Source organism: Megalops cyprinoides, chromosome 15 (assembly GCF_013368585.1).
Source record: "Megalops cyprinoides isolate fMegCyp1 chromosome 15, fMegCyp1.pri, whole genome shotgun sequence".
NCBI classification, from domain to species: Eukaryota; Metazoa; Chordata; class Actinopteri; order Elopiformes; family Megalopidae; genus Megalops; species Megalops cyprinoides.
This window is the reverse complement of record NC_050597.1, coordinates 24,109,292-24,124,926: the sequence shown is the minus strand read 5'-3', so window position 1 is coordinate 24,124,926 and position 15,635 is coordinate 24,109,292. Positions and strand designations below refer to the sequence as shown.

The 15,635-nt window shown below is 46.3% G+C and overlaps 1 protein-coding gene across 3 annotated transcripts; it reads left to right on the top strand.

Annotated features, from left to right (window-relative positions):
* Positions 1-2,122: 2,122 nt before the first annotated feature.
* On the top strand, positions 2,123-14,206 carry ncoa4 (nuclear receptor coactivator 4). 3 transcript variants are annotated; one of them, XM_036546121.1, is made up of 10 exons: positions 2,123-2,307; positions 7,246-7,372; positions 8,553-8,693; positions 9,328-9,416; positions 9,735-9,843; positions 10,582-10,668; positions 10,793-10,927; positions 11,078-12,100; positions 12,201-12,293; positions 12,451-14,206. In XM_036546121.1, the coding sequence occupies exons 1-10, from the start codon at positions 2,270-2,272 to the stop codon at positions 12,454-12,456; spliced, it is 1,848 nt and encodes a 615-aa protein (XP_036402014.1). In that variant the 5' UTR covers positions 2,123-2,269; the 3' UTR covers positions 12,457-14,206. The 3 variants fall into 3 exon arrangements, with proteins under 3 accessions (XP_036402014.1, XP_036402012.1, XP_036402015.1); XM_036546119.1 differs by having other exon boundaries at positions 10,579-10,668; XM_036546122.1 differs by lacking the exon at positions 2,123-2,307 and adding an exon at positions 4,562-4,791 and having other exon boundaries at positions 10,579-10,668.
* The last annotated feature ends 1,429 nt before the right edge of the window (positions 14,207-15,635 follow it).

Below are 15,635 nucleotides of genomic sequence, written 5' to 3'. Positions count from 1 at the left end.
AGGTATACTCACGTTTATTTTCATACATGATCATGATTAGATTTTGATGACAATCATTCTTAATCCTGTGACAAAGGTCATTAAAAACAAAGGAGAAATAAGCAGTTATCTCTGCAGTTGCCATGGAAAATTATGCTTGTATCAACTTGAATCTGAGCTGCAGATTCAAACAAGCATTACTTTTTCATATGTTGAGCAATGTTTACAATCAGTGTCAGTCAGTGAAATGAGCAAACCTTGTATACAGCATCAAAAGGTCACAACTGTTTAAATCTATCGTCAAAGGTTAAGACTGACCATGGGAAGATCCAGACTGAAAGGCCTCCAGCTCACACAGCCTTTGTTTTTGTACCATACTGAAAAGGACAGACTGATTATACACAGAGTTCTGTATATATGACTTTCTCTGTGTGGTTTTATGGAGGGGACAATGCTATACCGTAGACCTCATCAGGCAGTCATTTAAACTTTAAATGTAAACTAACTGTAGCTATATTTCATTTTAGTTCCAACTTCTCTATCCAGTACACTGAAATAAACTATCCTGCTTTTTTACTGGTTGTGTGCATCATTGAATTGGGTTGCTCTCTTGTGTTTTTAGAGCCCACTTAGCTATTGGTTTCCAAAAAATTGATGTGAAGAAAAAAAATCATGTTTATTAGCCTATTCAATACATTCAAAAGATCTTAGCTCCCATCCATCAAATCTGATGTCCCTGGCAAATCTTTTGAGTACCTACTCTACCTGAATTGTTTCCTATCCATGACAAAAATACAGAAAGTCTATTTCAATATACAGATAATTGAACTCTGCTTGAAAAATACTTTGTAAGCGGAGGACAAATATTTTAAAACATACTGGTAAATTGAACCACTGCTGAAAAAGGGTAACATTCTTCTTGCAGACGGCATACACATGGCTTGAATTTGTTAAAAAAAAAAAAAAAAAATATTCAAAACATGCATCATTTCAAAACATGTTCATCAATCCAACTGAGCTTTATAGAAATTTGAATTCATGCTGCATGATGCATTTTTGGGCTTAGATTTTGTCATGACTCAGAATCTTTTTCAATGGAATCTGAATCTGGAATGCTGAACAGTTGGAAATTATGCACCAGAAAATGAGAAGAAATGCCGACATTCTTCAAGAAAGTCTTAGATTGCGTTACGGTGACACACAAACTGCAAATCAAACCATGGAGGGACTGCCTGACCCCTGAATTCATATTCTTAGCATTGGGAGAAACAAGGTATTCTCAAGGTCTAAGCAATTGATGCAATACATAGACTCATATTTGAGTGGGTGGGTGGTGGCTTCCTCAACAATACAGTCTCTCCACAGCTGTGCATGGCTGTACCAATCAAGACTCCACCATATGTGGCTAATGATGTCAGACTAGCAAGCATGGTGATTTATATGAATAAACTATTAAATGAAAGGCAATCATTCGGTTTCTGCATTTTTCTGCATGTTTTATATATGCATGTATGTATGTATGTGTGTGTACTGTATACGTATTGAAAAAACCCTGAAAGGATTACACTCTTATGTGAAATAACCTTTTCAATGCTGCAAGATAGCACCTTGGTCTGGGGTCTAGCCTGTAATTGACAGCAACTAATTGCATAATTTTGATATTGACATTTTCTGTATTATATGATTGAATGGATAAATACCTCAAAGTACTTTCTTTATAGAATTAGTTGTGGTATGTTTTCTGATTTACATATTGTCCCACCCATGACTGTAATGACAAAAATAGTATCCCATCCAGTCATTAGTGATAGGCTAATCTTAGCTGAAAAATGTTACAAGAAAGTCAGTTATGGTTCATTCTGAAAGAGATGCAGACCATATTTAATACAAACTATACATCCACATGTGATTCAGACAGCAAAATTCAAAAAGCTGATTGAAGAGTGGACATGAAAGAATATATCTTAAAATGATGTGATCCAAATAAACAGAAATGCTAATTTGTAATTGGTCCGCTAGGGGGAAACGTGCTTTCACAAAAAAATAATCCATCTTGCCATGTGAAACCGACACGCCGCCTACCGATCAAAACCGCGATACCGGCGAAGTGTCGCGAGAAAGGCCAATACGCAGGGGAGCATCCGCATCCGTCAGGCGAATGACGTCCGTCCCTACGCACGCACTGAGCCTCTGACACCGGCGGTGTGGGCGAAGTTCGTGATTTTACCGCTCAAGCGTGGTCATAATTTAACCGGCTTTTGAGCAGATTTACACGACACCGAATACTTTCATGACTTCCAAATCGAAATCGCCACCAAACGGGACCAGGTGGGTGACATCTATACATTATGACGTTGTCTTACTTAGGCTACACTGTGTACGTAGAGATGGTCTTGCTATCTGGTGACCGAGCTAGCTATCTAGATAGCTATCAGTATAACTGCATATTTTCAGTTTTCTGCTATTTGGTAACATATAACTACACGTCATTTAGAAATGAGTACCTGACTTTAATTATGTTGTAGTCTTTGCTTAGTCGCTTAGTTATTCAGTAGTTAAGGAATTAGCCGGCTAGCCTAGCTCTCTACATTTCCTTCCTCGAGTGTAGCCTAGCCAGCAAGTTGGAAAAAGTGGGGGGAAAATGGGGGTCAACGACGGCCGAAATTGTTTCATAACCGGAAGTTCCTGGATGGAGACCTGGTTATTTGCAGAGTATCTTAAGTATGCTTGCTTATAATTTACATGGAGATTTACATACTGACATATTCATGTATTAATATTAAACTGAAATGGCGGTAATTGCAATTAATGTAATCACTGTATGATGCATAGATGTAACTTTGAGTTAGTTGTGGGTTCTCAATTACATTTTAATACAGATGCATATCTGTCTTACACCAAAGTATGAAATGAAGTTAGATCTTCTCTTGTCTTGTGGAGATATTCCATGTGTTATTATATGTAGCACTGTGGGAAATGTCAAATTGAATTTTGCAGTACAGTATGATCATTAGCTGTTCTGCAGTTCTCAGTCTAGCAGTTACCAGACTAGTCTACATTTTCATCCTGGACTCTTTTCTCTGTGCACAGTTTGTAGGCAGCAGGGAGAAAACCTCCTACATAACTTGCACCATGCAGCGTCTTAGCTATATAGCTAACTGCTTCGTCCAGTAAGTGTTTATCACATTACAGCATTTTCCAACACTGTGAGGGACTACTAGCAGTTGCCTTGTGTGTGTTTGTGGGCATCAGTTTAGAGCTATCACTGCAGAGCACCCCTAATCTTTTCATTTTATGGATGTGATAATCTGATAAATTGTGTCCACTATCAGCTCACTGTGATAATGTCAAGATCCGCTTTGAAGCGAAGCTTGTGAATAAACATGTAGCCGGGTGGACTAGAGGCAGTTTGACCATTCCACGTGATGCACCTGAACCGGTGAGGGTTGAGTGCATGTTCCGTGCAGAAGACCAAAACTAAAAACAAAAAGGGGCGTAAAATACATTAAAAAACACACACATGCACACGTGCTCAACACATGTTGCCATCTTAACTAAATTGTCTACATGTACAGGCTGGGGTGGTTCTTGGGGTTCAAGCAAATCTACAGGTCATTGGTTGGAAGCACCTTGCTGTACACCCCCTGAGGCCTAGGCAGGACACAAGCAGTCTACCGAAAGACATCCTCAGGCCACCTCTTTAATGCATTGTGCCAGGTGGAGAAGCAGCGGGCACCGTTTTGAAAGTGTTAGGTAAGACTCGGGCTGGCAACCAAATCCCAAACTTTCTGGGGTCAGGACAAACCCTCTGACCGCAAGGCCTTGTTCTCGTTAATTTACAGCAATGTTCATTGTAGGAGGCTCACTCGTATCGGCTTGTTAGAGCAAAAGAGGGAAGATGCCAGCTGGCCCGGGTCTGCCTTTGTCTCCCTCCAGTACACCTTTCACAGAAATGACGTCCGCATTCCTTCCATGAGGGCAACTCCCTGCTCCCGGGTAACCTCACTGAACGATGTAGCTCTGCACAGCGCGCGCGCTGCTAAAGAAGGAACAGGTTCTGTGTAGTGGGAAGTAAAACCACACATGGCATGGGAGAAATTGTGTCATTTCTTTATGGTTCCCTCTTTATTATGGCATCATGATGTGTTTTGTTTTGTTTTTGTTTTTATTTTTTCCAAGCACGTGTCTTAACTGGAAAAAAATAATTTATAGTGCACCTCATTTTTATCTTAGTGGCTCTCATTTTTATCTTAATTGTTGCATTTATTTTGAAAGAACCGACCTCACATTTCAGAATTTGTTTGCTGTTGCCAAAAAGTTGTCTTTGTTGTGATACCAACAGGTTTCAAAATTGTTTTCAAGTCAGGTATAATTTAGCTTAGTGTTCATCTTTAAGGTATGACACAGTAGACAGGAATACGTGTATACGGATTAAAGATCATGTTTTGTTTACGTCTGTATTCGGAGAAGCGCGTTTAAAGGAAAGAAAACGTATTCTTTTTCTATTTTTATCAAACAAAACACTTTGGGCAGCCGGCGAGCTTGCGCTGTGCCTGCGTTCTCCGTACCCTCCTTGCGAGGGCCCCATCCCCTCTGATGGCGTACGTGCGGAATGCAGGGCCGGTAGTGGCTGGCTTATGAGAGACATGGGGTGGTGACGTAGGCAGCTGGCTGGGAAAGGTCTTTTGGTTCACCTCCATAAGTAATGGTAGGAAGCAGTCATACCGGCATCTTTGCTTAAAGAGTGAACACCGGAGGATATAAAACGAACGAACAGAAGTGCCTTATCGGACTTATCAACTACAAGACGAGGTATTTCTGATTGTAGTTTTATTAGATGTAACGGTTGAGTTTAGGCTATACATGATTCAGACGGGATTCCTTTGTATTGACTAACCGGCTAGCTAGGTAGTTATTTAGGAGCTCGCTAGCTAGATCAGGACCACCATTTTACTGAGCCGGCTATATAGCTAGACGGGAGGTGACAGTAAATACTATATGCAACAGATATTGACAGCAATACACTCAAACAGGAAAATCGTCTATATCATAATGCGCTAATGAATTTTTAGATAACATGGACGGATGTAAGGATTATGTATTGCATAAAACATAAGCTAAGCGGTGTGTCCAGCTGGCACTTTGCAGCTCATCGCGTATTCGCTCATGTGGGAGTTTTTAATTTTTTTTTTGACACTTGCTTTTTAAACAGTGACAACCGCTGCAATATTAAGAGATGTTATACTTACCGCGCAGCATGTATCCGTTAGCTTGACTAAGTTTAAGTTACATATATCACGAAAGTCAAGGTCATAGTTGTCGAGTCAGTGTCTTTGAATTCAGACAAAGTGTTGGTATGTAGCTAGCCATTATCCTTGAATTAAAATGAGGTTTTGCAGCTGTTTGGGTTGTTTGTGCACCGTGGCAGTCGTGCTCTGACGAAGAGTGCTACTAACTCTGGCATCGGGTAGCAACGCATCCCATTAAAACAAACAAGCAACCACATAAAATACTATTTGTCGTCATCCAGTCATACTTTGTTTTTCTGCTAAAAAAAAAAAATAGTGTGCGTTTTAAAGAGCAGTTCATGGTTCTTAACCTTAAGAGCCTTTCCTGTAGTCTGCGCATATTTTCCAGCATTTTCGGGGCCGGTTGTTGAGAGGTTGAAAGGCCAGCTGGAGTGCTGGTAACATGCGGAGAGGACGTGACTGAAGTTTTTTTTCATCGCCTCGCTATCAGCTGAATAGCACCATTTGGCTTAGTCAGGGAGATCACCACATGCAAGGGCAGAAGACCGTGCAACTGTAGAGAATGAGGTTATTGCAGCAGCAGTTGGATTTTTAGCATAGTTATGTTGTTATTCTTCCACGGATTTCATTTTACATGCAGGGGCTTCTGACTAGAATTGATTTTTTAATGTTTTTGGTAGACCAAAAACTCCAAACATACTAGCGTGGGCAAAGTGAAGAGAACTTGCAGAGGGCTATTTTGAATAATGCTTTTTAGGATTATGGAACAGGTAGAATTTGTCTTTTACAAAGTTAGACTCATTCTGCTTCATGACTAAGAAAAGTGAGAAACTAGTCTCTGTAATTTAGCTTGTGAGGAAATGGTGCACATTAGCACCCTGGGGAACAGGTGAAAAGGGAAAAAATGCCCTTAAAAATAGCTATAAAATTCCCTGCCCTAACCGTGTCCTGGTTCTGAATGACAAAATGTCTTCTCAGTGCCGTCTTGCTGGCAATGTCGGGGCTGTTTCAGGACAAGCTGTGTCCTTGTCGCTGCCTTAGGGGTGGGGTCCCTAGCCTCTGCCCGATACTGTCAGGTTCTGTCGGTTATTTATGTGTGCTGGTGAAACATTGGGCATTTGTTTCCCTATGTGATATCAGTACAATGGCTGGTCTTATGTCAGACAGCAGCATGGCATTTTAATCAACACCGGGTGGGTTTGACACATCAGGGCACACAGGTAGGTTTATTCTTTTGGAGTGACATGGACATCCATTGAGTTCAATGCTGCAGGCTTAGCTCAAGCTTGGATACTCCTGTGAGTAACAATGTCTGTTGTGTTGATAGTCGCTCTTTTCATCCCCTGCTGTGTCTGCCTGCCATAATTGTTGAACGTTGGGCTGATTATGGCTTTGCAGACAGTGGCATGTTGACCATCAGCAGTTTAGCTAAATCCGTGGATTGTGGTGATGTGATTTGGGGGGGGGGGGGGGGGGGGTGAATAATAATAACAATGTGTTTGCTGTTTCTATTTTGGGATCCTAAACATTACCTCAAATCTCAGGGCAGCTTCACAGCTGGCACGTCAGACTAGGGAAGTGGAAGGTCAGCAGGCTTTGGGGAAATGAGAGCAGTTTCAGGTGAAAATGGTATGCAGGGGAAATAACCTGCTCTAATGGGAAACCGCATGCCACAGTGACAAAATGTCTGTCTGTTCCTCATGGTTCTTTTGGTCTTTTTTGGCCCTTTTGCTTCCTGTTGGCGGTTCAATTGAATGAAGCGCGCAAGACATGAGGGATTTTTTTCCAGAGAACATGGCGATAACATTTTCGTGGAGGAAAGGAGGAAATTGAGCTGTGGCTAACCATGGTGTCGCCTGCTCCCTGACTGGGCTCAAACTGCCACGCTGTCTGTTGTGTGCGGAGGAAATAAAGACGTGCTGACGGTGCGGGGAGATAGCAGTTCACATACAGCCCTGTGATGTTTCAGAGCCTCTGTTCCTAACAATTGTGTGTCCCTCCGCCCCTTTCCGTACAGGATGTCTCCCGCGGAGGACTGCGAGAAGGCCGTGCTCAGGCAGTGCATGCAGGCCCGCTCCCAGCTGGAGACCGCCATCGCCGGAGTGACCCGGGCCGAGGCCATGCTGAGGGACAACTCCAGAGAGGTGAGGGAGTCCGGCGGCCGCTCTCAGCCCTTTCCCACTGAACCCTCCCCCAGGCTAGCACTGGCTGGAGCTTCAACTGCACTGCGCTACCTGGAAAAAACCACCCGCAGCCTGAACTAAGCAGTGCAGCTCGGCCTGTTGATGTTCAGTGGCAAACGGTGGCTGTTGGATGTTCAGTGTCTACCGGCAGGAAGTCCTGATGGTACAGATTTGGGTGCATTCCGGGCAGACGCCGGCCTGTTACACTACATCAGTGTCTTGCTGAGTGATTGTAATGTAGAAGCACCCCCACTGTACGCCTGTTTGTCAACAGCTATCTGGGTTTTGTAAGGCTGTACTTGCAAGTCTTATTGTTGTGGGTCACCGCCTTTGTGGTGGCACTAAGCCAAGTTGGTGTGGAGCTTTGTGAAGGGAGCCCTTTGTCCCCACTGAAGTTAATAACCACTGTGGGGTTGATCTCATGGATGAGGTTGGGGAGGGGGGGTGGGAGTTGGTAGGAAGGGAGGAGGGACAATTACAGGGCCCCTCTTCCTCGAGGTGTGTCTGTGCGGAGGCCGGGGTTTATAAAGCAGGGTGGAGAGGGGCAGGCAGAGCAGTGTGTCAAGGATTCTCTGCTCAGAAAGTCCCTACAACTCTGAAACGCGCCGCTTGGTCTGCCAGACACGACACGGGATAGGCAACAGTTAGGGGCATTCCAGGGGAATAGGTGAAAGCCGTTTCTCTTCTGCTTAGATTGTTTTCATCCTTTCTTTGCGTACATGTTGAATGTGATTTGATTCAGCTACAATTCAGAGCAGAAATGCTTTTTATTTTGTTGTGGATCTCTTCAGGAGAATGACCTGTGTGACCTTCATTTAATTCATTTAATTTTTTTTAGTGTAATGATTGCAGGGACTATATGTAATAATGTGAAACTGATGGAACTATAGAAATATTAGATATTGGTTTTAGTTTAGTTTTGTGTAGGTTTTTGTTTATGTGAGAGGAGATCCAGATTAGTTCTGTACATCCTGCGTGTCACAGACTGCTTGATCTCCGCGACCTCCCCTGTCCTGCCCTGTCCCGTCCTGCAGCGCTGATCCCCTGTAGCGGGGGATTAAGAGGAGCAGTGCAATCGGAGGGAAACCGTGAGGCCGCGCTGTATCTGTCAGATGCTCACTCTCGCCCCCCCCCTCCACAGGTGAAGTCCCAGCTGCACAGCTGCATCAGCAGACACCTGGAGTTCCTGCGCTCGCGCGAGGTCTGGCTGCTCGAGCAGATCGACATCGTCCAGCAGCTGAAAGAGGAGGCCCTGCAGCAGCAGCTCCAGCAGCTCCACTGGGTGGGTGCTCCTGTCCGTCTGTAGGCCCTGCTCCGCCGTACCTGCCCCCACCCTGCAGTGCGCGTGCCGGCAGCTGCGCGTTAAGGCTTTCGCCACATGCGTGTGACTGAAAGTGCGACCGCTTAGCTGCGCCTCAGAGCCAGGTGCTCTGCTGGGGTAAATCCTATTAATGGAAACTGTGTGAAAGTGGAAGCACTGCAGGGGTGTCTGCTCAAAGGCACTGAGTCAACTGTGAGAAAATCAAACTCAGGAAAAGGGTTTATTCGTACGCGCTAGGCATTTATGCAACACCCCTCGATGGGCTCTTGACTTGCTGAGAGTGCTTTTTATGGCCAAGTAAACACGTTCCCTGGAGTTCACTGTGATTTTTTTTCCCCAGGACAAAATGTTTATGATGATTATGGTTTTCAGCTAAAATTGAGAGCTCACATAGTGAGGATTACTTTTCTGCTCTGGGCAGCTCTTAGAAAAAAAATCCCAGAATGCCAATTTAGTGAAGAGACTTCAAAAATGTGAGGGTTTTTTTTTTTGTGTATTGAGATTTTCTGTACAGCCTGTGTCTCTCCTCACCTTTGGAGCAGAGACATGTTGTTGACCTTTGCAGTGACAGATGTTCTCTCGGTCTCGATTCCAGCTCCGGGGCCAGTTTGACACCCTGATTCATCAGCTGGAGAATTCCAACAGCTACGATCTGGCCAATCAGCTCACCAGCTGCCTGGAGAAGTACGAGCACATGTCCAAACAGCTTTTAACAGCGATTATGAATGAGATTTACCGTTGTCCGTATTTGTTGTGTCAACTCTCAAAATTGCAGGGTGTGCTAGACTAACTGGGGAGGGGGGGGGTGAATTGAATAGATGGTTTTTCATAATCAGTTATCTTAGTGCTGTCCCAACATGCTTTGAATAGTTCTTAGTAATACTCACCCATTTCATGGCAGTGATTAGTAGCAAGTTCTGACCTGCAAATGTGTATGTGCAAGAGCTGTTCGCACAGCGATACCTGCACAGCGCTCTGATAGTCCCTGTGTGTCCCGCCCAGGTTATCCACTCTTAACCTGAAGCCTGAGGAGACCCCCGAGATGAGCTTCCAAGCTGACGTACTGTCTCTCCGCCAGGCCATCACCTCCTTCGGGACCATTTCCACACAGGTGGGAGCTCCCCGCCACGCGCGCGCGCGCCTCACAGAACGAGGCGGTCACGCAAGCTCACGGCCCTCACAGAGCGTGAGGGGGAGAGGAAGGCAATCACGCACACACGCGCACATACACACACACACACACACTCACAGACATGGTCAGACAGTCACGCGCAAGCTGTCCACCCGCTTCCCCCCTGAAAACGACTGACTCAGTATTGTGGGCTCCCCTGATGAGGGTGGCAGACAGTCTTGTTGCTAGGCAATGCTCAGCTTGTCTCTAGCTCTCGAAGGGTCAAGTGGGCAGGCTTTGAGCTCGCTCTCTCTGCCTCTCCATAAAAGGAAAATCTGCTTATCAGCTCCCGGTAAGGGCTGAGTTGTAAGGGCTGAGTCCTGACGAGCTGCCTAGATGGACCTCATTCCTTGTCCTGGTTAATGTTCTAGTCAGTTCTACAAAATATTTGATGTACTTTTGTAGATGTGATTTTGTAGTGCTTGTAGCTGACATTTTGTATTTCATTTAATATGGCATGCACATTTGCAATGTAAAGACGACCTGTGGCCAAAGGGGATGTTGTGGCCAGCATATCCTTCCCCTCTTTATCATTTGGTATCCTTTGTCATCTCTTGTGGGTTGTTGCAACAGCTCTCACAGTTTCTCCCTCTCTGGGTTTAAATTGCTATGGTATCTGTAGAGGCTCATTCTCCTTCAGGCCCTTATGGTTTTCTGTGTTGCCCCCCCCTCCAGCAGATGGACACCACTCCCAGCACCCTGAAGAGCACCAGCTATGACAGACCCTGGCTGCAGCAAAGCTGTCCCCTCGCTGCCAAGAAGCAGGTGCGTCTGTAACAGAGTTACACTCGAGCCCCAGCGCTGGCCCCCCTCAGCCGCTGACCTCTCTGGTGTGGCATGCTGCCGTTGAGGAAGTGGTGCTAAGTAATGTATATCTGTCCTCCTTCAGAGGGTGGAGCCTGAGTGTGGGACACCCCTCGCTGATTGGCTCCTCGGGAGCTGCCCAGTGTCCAGTGGTCCAATTATATACCAGTCCAGCAAGAACCCTCAGGATTGGCTGGTTACCTCTGTGGAGAGGACCCAGGTGAGGCTGAAGTGAATAGGTATAGCGTACTGTGGGATTGTAGATTTAGTAGAAGGGCTTGGCTTCATAAGCTGAAGTATTCAAATGAATCATATGTAAGGTCAACATTTGCATCCTTGTAAAGATGTTTCTGTTTTTCTTCCTGAAAAGGCCACCCGTCCTCTGGTGCCGTTTGATTTCCACAAGGCCTGGGGCCAGCTGAAGGACCTGGAGGCGTGGCTGGTGAAGGAGAAGGCCCCCGCCAGGGAGCGGACCATGAGCACCGCCAGCACCAGCTCCACCTTCTCCATCGAGAAGATCGACGAGTCCGAGTTCAACCTCGCCATGGAGGATGAGGAGGAGCAGGGGGAGGAGGAGGATGCGGCCGAGATCAGCGACTGGCTCGTCACCCCGCACCCCGCCGCCGGGGAGAAGGGCGACGCCCCAGAGAGCGGCCTCTCGGACGCCGACAAGTGGAAGCAGGTGTTCCGGCCCTTCCAGGAGGGCTTCTCCTCCAGCGACTGGCTGCCCAAGTCCGACTGCGGCTCGTGCTGCGCCACCCGCACCACAGCGGTGGAGATCGAGAACCTGGGCAAGCTCAAGTGCCTGAAGCAGAGCCCCCCCGCCTCGCCCGTTGCCCCCGCCCCCGCCGCCACCGAGGCCTGGCTGCTGCAGGCCCTGCCCGTCCACGTGGAGCAGGTGTGCAAGGCCAACGAGCCCTGCTCCAGCTTCTCCGACTGCGTCTGCGACGACAACTGCGGCAAGGAGGCCCTCAGCGCCTGGCTGCTGAAGAAGGAAGGGCGCGACAAGAACGGCGTCATGACGGACAAGAACGGCGTCCCGACGGACAGGAAGGGCAAGGCGTCGCCCACCCAGCAGCAGAAGGTGGAGGCCATCCTGGAGGCCTGGCTGCACCCGAGCCGGGCCGGCTCGCCCGCGCCGTCCTCCCTCTCCACCTGGGTGTCGCCCGCGTCCCGGGGCGAGGAGAAGGCCAGCCGGGAAGAGCGCAGCTGCCAGTTCAAGAGCGCCCCGTCGGAGAACCCCTTCTACGGGCCCCTGCAGACGGAGGAGTGGGTGATTCCCGCCAAAAAACACAGTCCCGGTCCCAGCGAGACGCAGTGCCACGTGGACACAAAGACGGGCAGTGACACGGAGGAGGACAAGTGGCTAATGCGCAAGAGGGCCCAAGTTCAGGTAGGCACAGCTGTGTTCGCAGTGTCTGATGGGAAATGGTCTCAGGTGTGGAGAGGTGAGGAGCGAGTCTAACAATCTGTGCTCTCCTGTTTTACCTCAGGAGCGGTATGGCCTTCCTACAGTATGTGACCTGTTTGCCTGTATGAAGCTGGGTGGAGACAAAGAGAAATGGCTGCACAGTGCCCCTATACAGGTGAGAAAGAGCACCAGCTGCAGCCTTTAACTTATGCAAAAACAAGACGGATGCAGATGACACTACAGTGAAACGTAGTTGTGCGTTTTCCTGCCTGTTCTGCATGCAGGTTTATGCCCGCTGAAGACAAACATCCTTTTTCTCTCTCTCTCCCCAGATGTGAAATCCAGATTAGTTAGCTATTGAAGATTGTAAGGAGCCACTGAATTGCTGATCATCGCACACAAACATCGCCAATCGCCTTTCCTCGCAGCTCTGTAGGGACTGGAATGCTTTCTGTCTTTCTCTCTCCCTGAGTAGTGGGGTTTTTATGTTTCCGGACGTCCACAGAAAGGCGGTCTCTCCTCCTTGGGCTGAAACGCAGGCGGAGGCAGAGACCCGTGAGACCCGCCAGTCTGGCCCAAGCGAGCTCTCTGCTGATTGCGCACAGTCTGCGAAAGCCTCTGATTCAGCTAACAGGGTCCTCACGGCAGCACACCGAGCAAGCAGGGCCTCGGAGAAACGCACAACCCTCCGCGGTCCTCTCTGTATAAGCTAACGATCGAAGCGATTCGATACCTGTCTGAAAAAAAAAAAAAAAGCTCTCATCCCAGAACAGCCTAAGGGGCTCGCTTGGACCAGACCAAGGCTCACATGTGACCAAGCTCTCGAGAGTCACCATTTGGGGAGGTGACAGTTCGGATGGGTGGGAATAAATTTAAGGATATTTATTTTAATCAGCTGTCTTAAAAAAACTTTTTTTAAACTTTAAAGAGTTATTCACTCTACAGCGTATGGGGGGACAGCCACTTTTGCTCATCTGTGCAGTTTGAAAATGCCAATTTTTTTTTTTCTTTTCACTTTTTTGTTCGTGTTTCTTTCCCTACCTAAAACAGAGTAGCATGTGACAGGCTGTGTAGTCACTCTAATTGATTTTTATTTGATTTTTATTGGTATGAATACCAATTACCCTGGTCTTGCAGTGTCTTACGGCATTGGCGTCCTTGCAGCATACTGTTGACAGGCACAGCTTACAGCATTGAATTAACGGAAAATTTGAAGGTGAAATAGTTCTGTCTTGTTGCTGTGAAGGAGTCTAATACCACAGAGTAATTAAGGTGTGGAGTGGGTGCTAAATAATCCCAGATATATGCATTATTGGAATTCTGTAACCAGCTATTTTTTTTGTTTTTACGTCATGCTCAAAGTTTGCCCTGTTGTGTTCCGCACACCAGCTTTATTGGTCATGCACATTAGTCCAAGACATGTTCCATCAGCTGTGAAAAGAATTTGCGCGTGGAGCATCGCAAGCACAGTTCTGACTCGATCTTCAGTCACGATGTGCATTTAGCGCACGTCTCCTTTGGCATGGCCAAAAAGCTGGGTTTGGGAGCGCAATAAAGCGGACATTCAGCATGTAGTAACAAAAGGAATTTAAAATCAAAACTATAATCGTGAATATTAATGCTTTAGCTTATATTACTGTGTAACAGGTAGCTCTAATAAACATGCTTTAAATGTTTGATCTTTGCATACAAAGGTGGGTGAGGATGTTATAACAATAACTACCAAGATCAGCCTCGGTCTTAGATCCTTCCTGTTCCAGTGAGATGTTGCTGGCGGGACAGCTAGGGACTCAAATTCTACTACCTGTGATTCTGTACTTCACCCTGGACCTCGTTGGCCTGTTCAGGGCACAGCAGCCAAGCTGTTGAGTTGACCTGGATGCCGTTATGTCCGTCCTCATCCTCTTGCACTCTCTCCCTCTGTGTACCCTGGGTAGCCTCTGCCATACCCCAGAGCTACATATACAAAGTTCTTTGGTCGTATTTAAGACTAGATAGAGCTCTTCACATTATTGCTATACAAGTCCTTTCCACTGCTGTGGTATCAATTACCATATGTAACTCTTAATAAAAACAAGGGGGAAAAAATGACATGTCTCTGTCTGTCTCCTTTCATGTCTTGGTGCTACATCTGCCTTTTTCTCTCAGTTTGCAACATTTTTTTTTTGGTTTGCCACTGAGGTTGCACACATAGACAGTTGGACTTGAGCAATGTGGTGGAAAGCATTTTCAACATATCTGCTGACAGCGTAGAGGTCTTCAGCTGTCTCAATTACCCGCCTGCGCTGGCGGAGATAAGTGATAGACAGTCGTGTCTGCTGCTGTCATAGTTTCCACTTGCAGGAAGTAGACGTTGAACAAGCTATCTGTGCTCCAAGCCCTTTTGGGCTGTTACATTTCGAGTTGCATTTTCTCTGTATTAGATGCCTCAGCAGTTGTTTTCTGCCTTGCTGTAGGGGTATTGGAAGTAGTTTTCCAGGGCCAGTTTCAGCTGACTGTTGAATTCAGTTCAGGGAAATGACAGGCCTGTGCTGATATCCCAAATCTATTAGCAACACTCCATAGAATGTGCATTCATTTACTTGGTGTGGCCCTCCTTCCTCTAGTTAGATTTTACAGCACCGGAGGTACTTCCCTGGAGCTGCAGTCAGGGACGTACAGAAGAGCAAAGGGGAGCATTTGACACACTTAAATACAGCAGCAACCTCGATAAAAACCAACAGCTTAACTGTTAAACATTTACTGTTAACTGTAAAACTAAGTAAACATGAACCATTGAAGTTTGTTTCACCTCCCAGAGATGGACTGTGTGGCTTCAAGGGCTGAAAGATTACCCCTGACACATTTTTTGCATGATCCAGTTGCACTTTTTTTCCTTTGAAAGAAATGAAATTATGTATCCTCCTACTGTACTTGTGATCGACTGTACTCGTGACTGTACAGTCAAGAGCTGATGATCCATTGGTTACAACATAACTTCCGAAAATCCGCCAGGGGTATCGCCCTGCCAAATTCCCAGTTTTATTACTGGCCCTTCCAGCTAAGACTGAACTTGTGGCTCCACTCCATAATACCCGTGCCTTGGTATCCTTCCTTTCACATGGCAACTGTCATATGGGATAAAATGTGCAACTCCTGGCAGAGTACTCCTACATTTCATGACCTCATCTAACCGAAAACGTCAGTGTTTACAGCCTTGCAAGTCTTTGTTTGCTTCTCAGTGATGTCATGTCATATTTATAGTGGAGTACTTAAGTGTCCCAGCATCCTCTCCGTTTAAGGTTCCATTTGGCTATTCATGCTGCTGGTCTTTCCTTGCTGGATCCTTTGAGCCCTCACCTGCTATATCCTCTATTTCATAATCTGCACAGTGCAGGCTGTCTCCTGTGTGTACAGTTAAGTTTAAAAAAAAACCCCATCAATTACATCATGATTGGGCTTGGAGAAGAACGATTTGGTGTTTACCCGACAGTAGAAATTGATCTGGTAAAATGTTTTTTTATTGTCAAAAACTGGC

Coding starts and splice junctions, on each gene's coding strand:
- ncoa4 (XM_036546119.1), top strand. CDS start 2,270: ATGACTTCCAAATCGAAATCGCCACCAAACGGGACCAG. Junction 9,417..9,734: donor CTCACCAGCTGCCTGGAGAA/GTACGAGCACAT, acceptor TGTCCCGCCCAG/GTTATCCACTCTTAACCTGA. Junction 10,928..11,077: donor CCTCTGTGGAGAGGACCCAG/GTGAGGCTGAAG, acceptor CTTCCTGAAAAG/GCCACCCGTCCTCTGGTGCC.